Source organism: Hippichthys cyanospilos, chromosome 4 (genome assembly GCF_059441005.1).
Source record: "Hippichthys cyanospilos isolate Australia breed blue-spotted pipefish chromosome 4, RoL_Hcya_1.0, whole genome shotgun sequence".
Taxonomy (NCBI): Eukaryota; Metazoa; Chordata; class Actinopteri; order Syngnathiformes; family Syngnathidae; genus Hippichthys; species Hippichthys cyanospilos.
Genome location: NC_142372.1, coordinates 809,649 through 825,749, shown reverse-complemented (window position 1 = coordinate 825,749; position 16,101 = coordinate 809,649). Strand labels below are relative to the sequence as shown.

General features: G+C 50.2%; 1 protein-coding gene across 8 annotated transcripts in view; it reads left to right on the top strand.

Annotated features, from left to right (window-relative positions):
- Nucleotides 1–16,101, top strand: part of mtss2b (MTSS I-BAR domain containing 2b) — a 28,677-nt gene that overhangs the window by 7,142 nt on the left and 5,434 nt on the right. The window contains exons 2-15 of one of the 8 annotated variants that reach the window (XM_088412629.1): nucleotides 1,321–1,382; nucleotides 1,785–1,858; nucleotides 8,428–8,512; nucleotides 8,607–8,698; nucleotides 8,845–8,919; nucleotides 9,864–9,872; nucleotides 11,302–11,459; nucleotides 11,551–11,658; nucleotides 11,722–11,819; nucleotides 12,744–13,023; nucleotides 13,568–13,642; nucleotides 14,628–14,786; nucleotides 15,032–15,238; nucleotides 15,731–15,896. In XM_088412629.1, the coding sequence (XP_088268755.1) occupies nucleotides 1,321–1,382; nucleotides 1,785–1,858; nucleotides 8,428–8,512; nucleotides 8,607–8,698; nucleotides 8,845–8,919; nucleotides 9,864–9,872; nucleotides 11,302–11,459; nucleotides 11,551–11,658; nucleotides 11,722–11,819; nucleotides 12,744–13,023; nucleotides 13,568–13,642; nucleotides 14,628–14,786; nucleotides 15,032–15,238; nucleotides 15,731–15,896 (1,648 nt within the window). Of the gene's footprint in view, nucleotides 1–952; nucleotides 1,226–1,320; nucleotides 1,383–1,784; nucleotides 1,859–8,427; nucleotides 8,513–8,606; nucleotides 8,743–8,844; nucleotides 8,920–9,863; nucleotides 9,873–11,301; nucleotides 11,460–11,550; nucleotides 11,659–11,721; nucleotides 11,820–12,743; nucleotides 13,024–13,567; nucleotides 13,643–14,627; nucleotides 14,787–15,031; nucleotides 15,239–15,730; nucleotides 15,897–16,101 lie in introns of those variants that run through there. The other 7 variants (XM_088412630.1, XM_088412624.1, XM_088412623.1 and 4 more) reach the window with 7 other exon arrangements.

Sequence of the window (16,101 nt, the reverse complement as noted above, 5' to 3'; positions counted from 1 at the left end):
GCTCCCGAGTTAACGCTATGCTAACGGAGGAAGAACGGAGAAGTTTCTCGCCGGCGGAGACAAACAAGAGGAACATTGAGGCCGAGCGTGACGAGAAAAGCTTTGACGGGCCTCACAAAAGCCAAGGGAAGAGAAGAGGCCATCTTGGCCGGCTCCCAGCATCCTCTGTCCTGTCCTCAACCGGCCAAACATTTTAACGAGCCGAAGATGAGGAGGAGGAGGAGGAGCTTTTGCGGAGCGGGCCAAAGGAAAAGCTCATCTCACAGCGAACCCACGTGAATTTCAATTGCGTTTTGACGTGTATGAAAACAATAACGGAAGAAAAAAAAATCGGACTGAGAGGCAGATGAGCAAGCCGCTAGTCCACCGTGCCACCCCGGTCAATCCTTACTGCTGTTTATTGATTATTTTTGGACAACTTTTATTGTATTGTCAGATATGCTAATGAGGCAGGGAGTCGCGCTTGTCTGTGTCCCAGGATGTGGGCGCGGCTTCACGTTATCTCCCGTCCACACTTCATCATCTCTGTGGAGCGCTTCAAACAAGCGGGGGAGGGGGGAGCGAGCGTCCTTTGGTACAACCGGGATCCCGGCCGGCCTGGATGATGCCACGTCAAACGGGCCCCATCAAAGCGTTTCGCCGATTGTGACGTCGTCGCCGTAAGCTCCGCCCCCACGCTTTTGCGCACCAACTCCAGCGGCGCCTTTTGTCTATATTTCCTGGTGGTACTTTTGTCTTTTTTCTTTTTATTTTCTGGCCTAGTTGATGACACCATCTGATACACACGTGTACACACCACACACACACACACACACACACACTCGCACTGTCAATTTGCAGGCGTTTTATTGGGGTTCAGAGGTCAGCGTGGATCAAGTGTAATGTAATCTGGGTTGCAGCTGGGGGGTGAGATAGCAGCAGAGGGCGGGGGGGGGGCAGGCGGAATTTCATTAGCAGTGCTTTGATGCTGTTGTGTGTGTGTGTGTCTGTGTGCGTTTCTCGTTATCGCTACATGTATGTTTGTTACTCCACATATTCAATATGTGTGTGTTAATTGTGTGTGTTCCTTGTTTTTGTTATTTGCGTGTATTATTTAACCCTTGACACTAAGGAGCTGAAATTTCCCCAGATGTGACAACATGTCACAATTCAACATGGCACCACCACTTAGTTAACACACAGTGTGTGAGCGTGTGATATATGGGACGTGCATACACAATCAGAAGTAATCAACAAACACAATTGAATCCAATATGATTTGAAAATCAGATGTGTTATGCGTGACGTTTAATGTGTGTGTGTGTGTGTGTGTGTTACCAGTGCTCCTATCCAGTGTGGGAGGACTTCAGCGCAAAGGCCACAAAGCTTCATTCACAGCTAAGGTGAGTTTAGTGATGTGTTTAAGGCATGTATTCTTTATCCTCCGTGACACAGATCTGAAAGTCACTGGATACGATTACACAATGACGGATAGCGTTTCAGATGACTGTAAACAAAGCCTTCCTCGACGCACGACGGTTCCCAAACCCGCCGCGTAGCGCCGGCTACCGGCCAGGAGGTCAAAGTCGATGTCAGATTTTTTTTCCCTCGTATCATTGATAATTGAATTTGATAATTCGTCAAAGCCGATATCCGCCCGGTGTTGTTACGACGTGTCGCCCCCTCGCGGTCGGCTGACTAGCTCGCCAAAGTGGCCACACGGCAATTTAACCGCGATTGGCATGATGATTTGATGAAATGTTTGGCCCCGCTATGGTGTACTAAATGCTTGCGTGTCTTTGTAGAACTACGGTTTTGGCGGCGGTGGCCTTCCTGGATGCTTTTCAGAAGGTGGCGGACATGGCGACCAATACGAGAGGTGAGACCGTCAAAATGTTGTTTTCTTTCTTGCGGCCTTTGGCCTTTCCTGCGGCAAATGTCATCGGCGCCCTGACCTCGAACGGGCGCTTTGTCAGCCACAGAAATGAGCCAGAGTGTTACGCTCATTTGAAACCATCGACGGTTGTTCCGTTAGCGTCAAACGACTGACGTGCAGTATCCTTTTAATACTTTGAAACCAAACTTGCGACGACGACGTGATTTAGCTCTAATGCTGTTAGGGGCCTTTTTGACATATTTGGCTTTGATGCCGGAGGTTGATACAGTATGTTGATGGCAATTGAATCAACCTCTGTTGCTCCGTTGCTCGGTAGATGATGAATGATGGTATGTTTGTTTTTGCATTTGTGTTACTACATAAATGGGGTGCATCGTTACATAATGTGGCTTTAATTCTGCTTTTGGGTCGGATGACGACTACTTGTTACGATTCTGAAAATGCCTCCCCCCGTCTGCAGTTAAGTAACTAAATTCTGCAAGTGTTTGGAGCAAAGCTTGAGAAAAAAAAATGCAGCGCCACGCTTAACGATGCTCGGCGTTAGAAGTGAATACATAGAGGAGCACGCACGCACGCACGCACGCAGGCACGCACGCAGGCACGCATGGCGTGCTCGTTTCTGTGTCTCCGACACGACACGACGGCATCGGCCAATCGCGTGCGGGCTGGGTCACGTGTGCCGGCGCCGTTGCCGGGCAACAAGTGAAGTGAGGGGAAAAAAATAGCCTTGTTGCTGAGAGCAGAGCAGGAAAGACGCAAGAGATCTCCTGTTGTTCAAGTCGATGTTTGGACACCGGCGTCGTCACAAAACCGGCCACGACACCTTCCATGACAGCGGGGGGGGACTGCTCGGTCTGTACGAGCTGCTCTTTTGGCTAGCAAAGGGCTCTGTAATGGCGATTGATACGTCTGTCTTGCCACCAAGAAGTTTTAGTTTCAAGCACTTTGATGCGCGCGGTAATTTTTTTTTCGATTTCAGACTAAGCCGTAACCCGTATAAACGCTGTAAAAAATGATGACCAGTTGTTGAAAGTTGATTTGTATTGCTTTTTTCTTCTGTTGATGTTAAAATGGATACAGGTTAGCTATACCTATCCAATTTTGAGAGATGATCATCTTATTTCTAGTCAGCGCGGCCGCACATTTGCACATCTCTGGAAGGACGTTTCCTCACGTCACAATCCGGTATTGTCCTGCGGCTCCAGCGGACAAGACCAGCTCTGTTTGGCGCACGCCCCGGGGCTTTCAATGAGCATGGGAAGCGGAAAGCCCGGACGCTTGCGTTCAATGAGACGAGAGGCCGCGCGAGCGTGCGCGCCCATCGAGTCGTCCCGCCCGGGTGCGAACGCTCAAGCCAACGCCAATGGAGAAGGAAAAAAAAGAATGCGACATTTTTTATCAGCGGGGTTAGTGTTCCCTCGCCACTTCACTTTTTGCAGCGGCGCCTTTTTCACAGCGGCGTTGACCCGATGTTCCGCAATAACGCTCCCACGCTCAGTGAACCGGACTACTGCAAGCCCGTTAACCCATCGACCGCCAATGACGGCTGTAGACGTCACCTTCACTTAAGCGCAGCCCCGTCTAGCGGCTGCGTTACGCACGCCCAGCCACTACTCCGGAATGAATGACTTCATTACTTACTTCATCGAAATAAATGACCGGTAGCGTAATAATGGTCCCGGAGGACAGGCGTGACCCCATGCGTCTTTTGACACGTCTCTCCAGACCCGTAGCGTTGGCCGCTCGTCCTGGGGATGGATAACCTTTCAAATCAATTCACGGAACGGAAGGCTTGCCAAAATCAATGACCTTTCTTTAGTCGCATTATTCCGACAAACGTTAAATCCGCGCCAGCGGAGCAGCGCCGATCCGACCTCGGCGGTTCCCGTCCGGTCGGGTCGGACTTCCTGCGTTTGTGGCGCCGAGACAACGGCGGCCCAGACTACGTTACCCACAATGCTATATTTAGAACACTGCAGTGTGTGACTCAGCGCTCGCCGCCCGCCTGCCTGGCGGTGATGATGATGTCATCATTTTTTATGTTGTCACGGCAACGTGCGTCCGCACGCTTCTCGATGATGGAAACGTCAAAACGTTGCTCTCGATTGTTGTGTAAGGGTGTGCGTGCGTGGGATGTGTTTGACCGTGCGTGTGTTTCCCCCAAGCCCCTCGTACGCACACGCATTTGGCCAGATGTGTCTTGGAGTTTTGCTACATAGTGGGGACCTAACTGGGTTTTACTGTCTTTGTGCAGACCTGAACGCATCACGTCATGCATGCGTGTTTTCCTCCAGCCCCTCATATGACGCTTTCAGGCAGATGCATTTATCCCTTCTCTTCCGCCTTTGATTTTTGCGACGTAGAGGGGACCCAATTCTGGGTTTTAGTGCCTTTGTGGGGACCTAAGTGCATCTTGTCAATGGGATGTCCCCATCACAAAATAAACAAAACAAAACTGTGTGTGTGAGCCCGCGCCCTTGATTTTTGCAAATGGTGGGAACCGCAAGTCCAGACCACTTTTTGAGGGTGAAGGCTTGAGGTTGGGTGATTGTTTAGGGTCAGGTTGCTAGGAAATGCATGTCCCCACTATGATAGAAGTAAGCCCTTGTGCGTGTGAGCATCCCAGACACGGAAACGTCTCACGAGACGGATCGCTCCTTAGCGCCGGAGAGCTATCGTTGTTAGCTGGAAAGATAACGCATGAACTGCACCCCGCATTTCCATTAGCGGTCAAAATGTGATGCAAAATTGGGTCCCCCTTTAACACGGAATTGAAATGGCGCAGTCCAGTAAGCTGTCTTGTCACTTGAAAAGTCTCTTTTGGGTCATGCCATCATCAAATGAGGAAATAATGATGAGATACCACCCGCGTATTTGCAAAGCCCACAGTGAGGTGCCACTCCATGTCCTTTGCCGCCGCGCGGTAGCGCTAGGAGATCTGTAACTACAGACAGTAGTTACCGACAGTTTCCGACAGTTTCGCGTCGCCGATAGTCATCCGCTCAAAGCTTGTCCGAATATATTCAATCGCGAATCCGGAAATAGAAGGACACATAATAATTAACAACGCACAAGGAAGGAAGACAAAAGACTTTTGATTGTTTTGAAGAGTACGGACAGAGAGGTGTTTGTAGTTACAGATCTCCTAGCGCTACCGCGCGGCGGCAAAGGACATGGAGTGGCACCTCACTGTGGGCTTTGCAAATACGCGGGTATCTCATCATTATTTCCTCATTTGATGATGGCATGACCCAAAAGAGACTTTTCAAGTGACAAGACAGCTTACTGGACTGCGCCATTTCAATTCCGTGTTAAAGGGGGACCCAATTTTGCATCACATTTTGACCGCTAATGGAAATGCGGGGTGCAGTTCATGCGTTATCTTTCCAGCTAACAACGATAGCTCTCCGGCGCTAAGGAGCGATCCGTTTCCGTGTCTGGGATGCTTCCACGCGGTCCGGATCGGGATGTCTGAGCCTCATGAATAATTCCGTCTCGTCCAGGTCCGGCTGGCCTCGTTAGCGCGGCTAGCTTTCCCTTATAGCAGCTAGCGCCTGGTTAGCGGCCTCGCTCTTTTGTCTCCCGCTTGCTGCTGTGTCACCACGAGAGACGGGGTGGAAGCGCTACCGACGGCTGTTACCATGGCAACCCAGACCTTATTTGCTCTCGCGTTAACCCTGACTGCTACTGATTTCCTCTTCAAAAATACTGCTAATCTCACAATTTAAGAATTGAATCAAACAAAATCGAGATCAATTTACTTCACCAATGACAATTCGCATCCTTAAAAAAATGCCGTTACTGTAAAGGAGTCACGAGGACACGACGTTAGCATTATGTTGCTTTGTGTTCCAATTAATTTGCTCTTAATTTGAAAGGGAAATGTACAGTTCCTTTCACGGCAATAAAAGGCATTTAGTTTGTTGGATACCTGAAAAATCCTGTTCAAATCCCACGCAACCCCTAAAAGGCTTTCACACACATGCCTCCAGAGGTACTTGTACACGGCGGCAAACCCCTACTTTTATCCAAAAGAGGATGGTCTCCACACCCTTGTTTTCCTTTGCACTCTGCCGGCCTTAGACGGCACCAAAAGGTTTGGATCACGCTTTAAAAGTTCCTAATCTACAATACTTCTCAATTGCAGATCAGATCACAATCATATCATAGAAACACACACACACACATTGCTGCGTTCCAGATGTGAGGCGTGTGTGTATGCCTCCCGATCTTGTTACCTGAAGGTGATTGTGGCAAAGCACTACTTTTGTCCAAAATGAAACCCTTTTTCAATTGTATTTCCTTTGCACTATGCCGCCCCTGGATGGCGCCAAAGCAAATCTACTTGCGACAACATCTACAATTACGAACGCATGATGTGGTATGCTTTGGATCACACTTCAAAAGCTTCCGAATCTACATCACAACACAATTAGGGATGGGATTTTCGTATATAATATACGATAATATCGTATAAGCACACACTGCCTTCCAGATGTGCGTGCGTGCGTGCGTGCGTGCGCATCTCCTCATCTAGTTGTCGATCTCCCGCTGACGTTGAAAGGCACGTTAATGGCATCCAAACAGGAAGAGCGGCATCATAAACGAGAGCCACATCAAACATGTACAGCACGCACGCACACACTTGGCAGTAGCCGCAGTGCTTGTTTTTTCCCAGCTTTTTCTTTTTTTTCTTTTTTCCCCGAGCTCATTAAAATGTGTGAGACAAGCCCTCTCGTTTCCTCCTGTCTGGCTCCCGCACATCCGTCTCCGTCTTCATTCATTTCTCTTTTTAAGTGCTTCTTTCTTCTCTCTCGCTCTTTCCCCTATTATTTTGGGGACGTGCGCCGACGTCGTCGTCGTCATTGCCGCGGCGGCTCCAGTTCCTCGCGCGGCACCGATTGCCACGCATATATCAATATGTATGGCCGTGTGTGTGTCGTTTCGCGCTTGTGTGCGCGGCGGTGGTTCTGCTTTATTGAATGGTTGCCGGGTAGATCGGGAGGCGCGAGGGAGGAATTTGTTAATTATGAATGGAGCACTTTTCTGGGGATCACGGGAACGCTCCGTGTGAGTGTGTGTGATACTGATAGACACAATGTAAAAAAAAATTAAAAAAAGGAGCAACTCGGTTGCCAGAAAAGTTACGGTTAAACATTTTCTACATTTACGGTAAAACATTGTATTGACTTTACGATAACAAAATGTTCTGTGTAAAATCAAAAGGCCTATAAGTATATCCAGTACGTATGTCCATATAGACCTCTACGCATATAAGTCAAATGCATCAAAAAATGAAAACAATTGGCAAACACCTGCCATTCGGCGGATTCTTTCAAAAGGTCTTCAAAAACGTCGGATCCGTTTTTTTTTAAATGACCTTGTCGGGAGATGAACGAAGAAATGTCCGGTCTCAAACCGCGGATCTTGTACGGGATTTGATTTTCCGCCGTCCACCGAGGGAATCCCGACTTTTTCCGCTGTGTACATTAGCGGCGGCGCGAGTGAGGAGCGGGGTCGGCTTCGGGCCTTTTGGTGGACTCGCAGAGCCTTGTTTGGGAATGGCGCGCACTCGCGCTCCGCTTTTTCCGCGACGTGGCCAAAAATAGACGCCCGTGTTTATGTTAGCCTGTTAGCAGGTCGGCAGCTAGCACGTGCGCGCGCTCAAATCCAGCAAAGCTGCAAAAACAGTTGGCTCAAAAATAACCCCACAAAAACGGAGCCAAATTCATCTTTTTAGGAAAAGCGTTGGGTTCAACGAATGACCGAGCCATAAGACAACCCCGTTCACGGCCGGCGTCAAGACTTTCTCTTTCCAAAATTGTTGGATAAGTGTGTACTAAATGTTTGCCACTTGAGGTTATCAAATTCATCTTCGAGTGACTCAAACGTTTGGACTTAACACTCCTCCTCTCCTGGCGACCCGACAATTTGGATTCGATGAACAACTGACAAAAAAACAAGCCAATTTTGGGGGGTTTGGATGACCCCGACAACTTGAAAACCTTTGTTTGTGGACTTACGTGACGAGTTATCACAAAGTTGTTCATTCATTGAAAACAAATGATTGGGCTCATTTTTACACTTTCCATGATCATCATCTCGCGGCCCGCGGGCCGTATGTTTCACCCCCCCCCGATCCCAACAGTCCTAATGTAATGAAGAGATATCCCCCCCCCCCATTTTTCACAGTCGTTTTGTTGATATTCCCTTTAGCGCGGCTCCATCTAGTGGCCGCATGTTGCAAGCCAGCCGCTAGTGTAGCTTCTATTCTACGCGCCTTGTAACGCGCCGCGCCCTATATATGAAAACGGACCATTCGCCGAAGGTGCGCATCATAGCGCGGAAAATACGCTAACCCGAGCGTGGGTCGTAGGGGGACTGAGCGCTATCCGTTTGGCTTTCAGTCCATGAGTGTTTATTTTGAACCCGACGGATTTCGCGGCGGTTCGTCAACTCGCGCGTGGTTTGGGAGGGGCTTTCGTTGCCGCGACAACGGGGCAACGAGCCCAAACCAGGCATCGCGGTTTGAAAAGCGATCCCGTCCCCAGGGGCGACCAGGGACATCGGCTCGGCCCTGACCCGGATGTGCATGAGGCATCGCAGCATCGAGGCCAAACTCCGGCAGTTCACCAAGTGAGCCCCGCCCGCCCGCCCGCCCGCCCGCGCCCGGCGAGCGATCCGGCCGGGGCCGTGACGGCGACCGCCCTTTCTTTCTTTCCGCGGACAGCGCCTTGATGGAGAGCCTCATCGTGCCTCTGCAGGACAAGATCGAGGACTGGAAGAAGACGGCCAACCAACTGGACAAGGACCACGCCAAAGGTTGTGCAAAAGCGCCTTTTCGGATGCCGTGCCATTTCCAAAAAGTACCTGACTCACAGGAGAAAAAAAAAAAGTATCCGCGGGCCCTTTCGGACTCGCGGGGATTTGTGAACGTTGCTTTTTTGTCGGCGCCCGCCTTGGTCCAGAGTACAAGCGGTCGCGGCACGAGATCAAGAAGAAGTCGTCGGACACCGTCAAGCTCCAGAAGAAAGCTCGCAAAGGTGAGGCGGGGATGACCTTCGCGGCGCGGGGATGACCTTTGCGGCGCGGGGATGACCTTTGCGGCGCGGGCATCCTTGGGCCGCTTCCATCGTGCTTCTTTTTCTTGCTTTGCGTCTGCCGCCCCAGCTTTTTCTTTTGTCTTTTCTTCTGCTGATTCTGCATCTTTTTTTCCTTCCTCATCTTTTCCACCCTTTCCTCCCTCCGCTTCTGGATTTTTCTCGTTTTCCTTCTTTTTACCTTATCTTCCTCCTTTTATTCCGTTTCTTCTTGTCTTCTTCGGAATCTCCTTTTATCTTTTCTATCTGCTGCTTCTCTTCTTCTTTCTTCCTTATACTGTATTTCTTTTCCTTCTGCCTTTTTCTTTTCTATTTCTTCTCTTCAGACTCTTCTTTGTCTTCCCCCCCTTTTTTCTTTCCTTTCTTCATTTTCCGTTTTCAACTTCCGTTATCAGCAGTAGTGGCGGTCATGAAATTCTTACGTATAACGACGGTAATTGTAAAGTTTCGTATATGGAATTATTTGAATTTATGATTGATTTGAAAAAAATGGAACCCATCTACAAAAAGAATGAAGTCAATATATAAGTTTTAAGAAAATGCACACGGCCGTACAAAAGAAAATACAAGTCAACTGAAATTGCCCTAAGCAGAAGTCATGAGTGACGCGTGCCGTTTTGGATAGAAGGCGTAGGTAGGTGGCGCCACCTAGCGGCGGTGCCTTTTCCCCTCACCACTTTGTTTTCCTTGTCAGTTGCCAGGCAGAAAACAATTGCCACCAAACGTGCACGCAAGTCAAGTGTGCAATTCAAGCGTTAGGAAATGTCTGTTTTTTTTTCTCTAACTTGTGATGTGTGCCGACTAACGCTTAATGACAGTTTGTGCTGGCTCTCTTTCTCCCGCTTTGCCGCCCCCAATCACACGCCTCTCTGGCCGACCTCGAATAGAGATCCAGGGTAAGTGTGTGGGCCTCTCACCTTTTACCGCATCCTTTAATGCAACGCATGGAAGGGAAAATGCACTCATTAGCTAACACGTTTACATTTAACACGATTGCACGCAAAAAGTAAAAAAATAAATAAAATAGAAACTGCAAAAGAGTCCCAATTTAGCAATTGGCTGCTTCACGTTCCAACTAATTTGCTCTTGATTCGAAAAGAAAACAGCACTGTTCCTTTCACGGTATTGCCGTATTTCCCGCAGCGTAAGGCGCGCCTTCAATGAGAAGCCTATTTTAAGACCGTTTTCATATATTTGCGTTATAAGGGGCATAGAATAGAAGCTACGACGGCTGGGGTTACATTATGCATCCACTATCACTAGACGGAGCCGCGATAAGACAATCGGATGATTCAGTCAAACTTTTCAGTCAGAAATGAAGAATACAAAATATTTGTGGAAGAATGGAAAATAAATACATCGAAAAGGAATCAAAAGTTTAAAATATGATCATTAGGATTAAGTTCGATAAGAAACGTCATTTCTTTAGAAACCAAATTGCAACCAAAAACCTTAAAATATTTCATTTTGTTGATTTAAAAACAGATTCTGGATTTATGTTGTAAAGTCGCGCGTCCTCATAGAAAATGCTTCAAAATAAGAGCTTTCTAGCATATCCGAATTGAAGAATAAAGACGATGCCAGCTTTAGTCAACCTAGAAGATTTCACAAATAACATACAAGGAAGGAAGACCTTTCATTCTATTTGCTCGGATGAGAACGCGCGGAGATAATCGTTACAGTGGACAGTGCTATTAGAAAAATGGGGGAAAAAAAACAAATTCCCTCATGATTACGTGACAAGACTTTTTCGATCGATGCCAAGACCGATCGTGACTTGAAAAGAACACAATTCGGATTCGATTCCATATGAAACGTCATGGTTTTTGCAAGGCAAAAACCATCACCTGGTTTGGGAGGATGAAATCCCGAAAAAGACCCGGAAGCAGCTTTGGACTCTCTAACGCACAATCGCACATCTGACACTCAGCGGGGGCTTTTTCCATCGGCATCTCAATGACATCATGCATGTCCTAGTCGCTAACCTTAACCATTGCAACGCGCGCGCGGCCTAACCCCAAGATGGCGCGGCCTTCGGGAGAAGGTCCCGACGCGCGCGGCGCACCGACGGCCCATCCGGCCGGATTTCCTTGGCGGGTGCGATATCCCGTCTTGCGTGAGCCCACTCATCTCGCGGCTACTTGGAGTCGTCCCCGTTGACCGACTCGTCCCCGTTGACCGACCCCGCGCGTAAAGTCCTTCCGCCCGCTCCATAAGCAATAGATGGCATAGGGACGACGGGAGCGCGGCTCCGAATGCATGACTCTGGAGCTCTTTGACTCTTTGACTCTGGAGCTTTCGCCCGTTTGACGTTGGGTTTGGCAGGGCGCGGCGACCTGCAGCCTCAGCTGGACAGCGCCATGCAGGACGTGACCGACATGTGCCTGCTGATGGAGGAGATGGAGAAGCAGGCCGTGCGCCGGGCCCTGGTGGAGGAGAGGGGGAGATTCTGCACCTTCGGCGCCTTCCTGCAGCCCGTGGTGGTCGGTCGCGCCCGGCCGGCGCCGATATACGCGCCTCCTGGTATTTTCCGCGCGTAAAGCGGCGACGGACGCCGACTCCTTTTGTCTCCAGAACGGCGAGATCGCCATGCTGGGGGAGATCACGCACCTGCAGGCCATCATGGACGACCTGACCGCGCTCACCGCCGACCCGCACAAGCTGCCCCCCGCCAGTGAACAGGTGACGCCTTTGGCCCGCGGGCGCGCAAACGCGCGGGCTAAAGGTGTGCGTGCGCGGCCTCAGGTGATCAAGGACCTCAAAGGGTCCGACTACAGCTGGTCCTATCAGACTCCGCCCTCTTCGCCCAGCAGCTCCAGCTCACGCAAAAGCAGCATGTGCAGGTATACGCGCAACCGATCGACGGCGTCCTTCAAAACGACCTCGCGCCGGAGCGGGTGACAAACGTCGACAGGCCATTCCTTCCATCCCAAAGACGTATTTTGGTGCCATTCCATCCCAGGCGCGTACCGTAGTTCGCCGTATTTTTCAGGACCCGAAGTCATGGATTTCTCGACTCCGTTAAGTACTCGAGCCATCCGTTACTTGGTACCTAAGTCGCGACTTGATTGAGGGCCAAAGGAATACGTATATGTGCGGTATTTGGGATTGAAGGAGTTCCGGCGGATGAATGTTGACGTGCCCGTCTGTGGAAAGAGGTGCAAAGCGCGACCCTGTCCTCAACGTGTCCTATATTGTGCGTCCACAAACATGTCTTGACATACCTCCCAGTGCGTTAACATGGGATGCAATGATGTCTTACTGTCATAAAGTGTCAGTCACGTCATGTTTATGTGTGTTGCGGCGTGTGTAGATGCAGTGGGCAAGGGGAGATAGGATTTCATTCCTACAGCAAAAACAAAATCCAATATATCATTGTGATTGGACGCAAACGATAAACAACTTTTACATTTGAAATTGAAACAATGGCTGGAAAGCATTACTTGGTCATCGAAAGACTTCCACCGTCCAAATGTATTCCCGTGACTGCTTTGCCCGTACGTTTCGGCTCTTTGAGGACTTTGGCGCACTTGCCGTCTTCCCGAGCGTGCCTTTTGATGCGGACGGACGTGTTGCGCGATGACCTGAACGTTCCTGATCTGACTGGCCCCTCCCCCCGCCCCCCCTGTTTTCTCCCCTCTTCCTCCCCCTCCCGCGCACAAACACAACTTTGCTCTCTCTGTATCTGCCGCGCCCGCCCTCTTTCCGGCGCCCCGCTCGCCCATCGTGGCGCGCGATCATACGCGGCGTGACCCCGCCCCCCGCAGCAGCGTGAACAGCGGCCACAGTAGCGCCTCCCGCTCGTCCGGCGGCGGAGGGGGGGGGCCGGGCGGGGGAGGCGGCGGCGGCGGCTCGCTGCCCCACTCGCCCAGCTCTTCTTCCTCGTCCTCGTATCGCTACCGCAGCGGGCCGCCGTGCCACCCGGCGGGGGGGGTGGCCGCCCACCGCCTCAGCAGCGTCTCGTCCCACGACTCGGGCTTCGTGTCTCAGGACGCCAACGTCTACTCCAAGCCGCCCTCGCCCATGCCCTCCGACATCACCAGTCAGGTGCGACGCGAACATTTGCCCGACAAAAACAGCCCGATCCGGGTCCAACCTCTGCTCGGGTCCATTTTCCGTCCCGAAAATGGAAAACCACCACAAAGAAACTGGCTTAACTAGAGCAGTGGACCCATTCGTGTTTGGCCCCAATTGGCTTACTCGTTGACACATACGCCGCTAAATAACCTACGCCGGTCCCAAAAAAACATTTGGGTCAAACAGTCACCGAATTGGGCCAATTCAAACCTATTGTCCCGCTTGCTGTGCACAAGACCGTCCCCAAAATTTGGGCCGTCAACGTGAGTCTCATTTCTATTTTCCCGTTTTGCACAAAACGGTCCCAAAAATTAAGTCCTTTCATTCAAAACGACCCCAAAGAAATTGATTGAACTCTAGTAGTTGGATTGATCCATTTTTGAACACAAGTGATTTTGGAGTGGGTAAAACCGTACTTTATTCAGCAACAATTTTTGGTTATCGGTATTGTTATGTTGTACGTTTCCTTTGTTGATTCCGGCCTAACGTCTTTTTCTTTTGATCGTCCCGGCAGAAGTCGTCCAGCTCGGCGTCATCCGAGGCCTCGGAAACGTGTCAGTCGGTCAGCGAATGCAACTCGCCCACCGCCGTAAGTCCGCTCAGTACGATGAGTGACAATTACAAGTGACGACGACGCAGCAGCAGATTTACTCGTACGCGCTGTTTGACACTCGCTATAAGGTGGACTGATACGCACGGTCGTACAACATGGCCAAGACTCCACCTGTATGATGATTGTTGTTCGAAATGAGTTTGTTGAACAACAAAAAACAAAACAAAAGGAAACAAACATGATCCCCGAATCGGAGCATTGCATTCAGCAACAATATATGCTTATAATAGTCCCGTAGCATAAGCTATTTTGTCAAATGTAGGACGCGCCCTTCATTTTACGGTGAAATTCTGGTATTGGCCTAACATTGAAAAACGCAAATGTGACATGCCACTTTGGGCTGTCGCGTCTGATGTTAAGCGTTGTCAGCATTTCGATAGCACTTTAGCATTGAGATCACACAGGAAGCACTTCGCATGACCCCAAACTAAACTTGAATACACTCAAAATAAACCAAAAATACGTATTTTTGCTCCTGTGGACTTATGATTCCCGGATCACTGGAAACGTCAAATAAAAACGTACAAATCTCTACCTGCGCACACCAACGCCGTCTCAAGGTAAACAAGTGAACTGCATTCATATCGTCAACCGCTACGATGAATATGATTCATTTAAAGTATTTTGAAGCGTTTTATTTTCATTATTATTCACATGGTATATTTTGATTATTATGTACGGATACATTTCTAACATGTGTTACCGTTTTTGATGCATTTTCATAATTCAATAGCGTTCATTTAAAGTGTGTATGAGCATTTTGGGGGGCTTGGAACGGATTAAATTGTCCGTCTGTTTGACACCCCTGCTGCGTATGAATTTGACCGCCGGGGGGCTGCTTGGACTCATCTCACGCACGCAGACACAAAGTAGACGCTACTTTGTTGCATTGCGCCCCCCCCCCCCCCGCCCCCCCTCCCCCCCCCCTCCTGATCATGTGACCTTGTCTCTCGTCCCGCAGTTCGGGCCGTCCTTCGCTACCTTCCGCCCCGCTCTCTCTCACTCGGGCTCGCCCAGACCTCACTCTGTCACCCTTCCCGTCACCGCGCCCCCACCCTTTAGCAGGCCCTCCGGCTCCTGCACCTCTTCTCCCACTTCCTGCAAGGTTCCCACCTGGAAGGTTTGTTCCCCATCGGCTGACCCCCCCCATCCACTTATGCTCTCATGATTTCTTTTTCCTATTATTTTGCTTCCTACGGGCGCTTTCATACGCATGTTTGGCCTTCCCAATCTGCCCCCACCCCAAAAATAATGAATGACCGACCACTCCCCTTTGCCGCAAAACTGCTGGATGGCGGACAAGCGTGGCTATAAGGTGTCTTCGCCACTTCCTGTCTGCCAATAACCGCATCCGAAACTCTTCAGGACTGGACCAAAGCAGGTTCCTACGAGCAGCCCGCCGCGACGGCGACGGCGGCGGCGGCGGTCGGCGGCGGCGCGGCCGTCCACAGGAGGAAGGAGCCGCCTCTGGATAGGCTTCGGGAAAGCGAGGGTTCGCCCAGCGCGCAAGGCTACGCCGGCCCCTCCCATGCCGACGACGCCCAGAGGCCCAGGATGTCCTCCGCTGCCAAGGTAACGGCGCCGGGGCCTTAGCTCTCCTATTGGAACGTTTCCTACTTCACGTCAGCCACACCAATAAGTAATACATCTAATAAGTATTCCATTACCTTCTATAAGTACTAAAGTAATCATTACGTTGCAGAATTAAGTACTGAATTCCTCAGTTACTTTAAGGCATTCTATTACCTTCTATAAGTACTAAGGTGATACATCCCTTTTACTAAAGAACTAGAGTAATCCATTACTTTAGGTAGAGTATTAAGTATTCTATTACCTCCTGTAACAAAGTAATTAGGCACTCCATCATTTTCAGTCATAAAATCATCTGTTGCTTACGGCAATGAAGTACTTAAGTAATCCATGGTTCTGGGCCATACCGTACTACCATAACAGATTGGACAAAGCGATGGCACGCACGATCGGCCCTCTCGCAAAAGACGTGCAATTGCCCCGCACGAGGGAGGCAAAGCAAAACCGTGTCCCAGCCGGGTCTTTTTCTTCCAGTACGGAGACGAGGCGTCTCCGGCGGCGAGCGACCTGGCCATGGTTCTGACCCGAGGCCTGAGCGGCGAGCAGCAGAAGAGCAGCAGGGACTCTCTGCAGTACTCCAGCGGCTACAGCACCGAGACCACCACCCCTTCCTGCTCGGAGGACACCATCCCCTCTCAGGGTGGGCTCCCGAGTATTTCACCAGTATACTTTTTTTTCAGATTCAGAATAAGCCGTAACCTGTGTAAACCCCTTTCAAAAGTAAACGTATTCCGACCGAGCGCTGAAAAAAGGACTGGGGAAAACGGGATGAAAACAAGACGGCCATAAATAGGCGCGCCCCTAAAAAAGGGACGCCCGGCTAACGTTCGGGTTGTGTCGCCCGC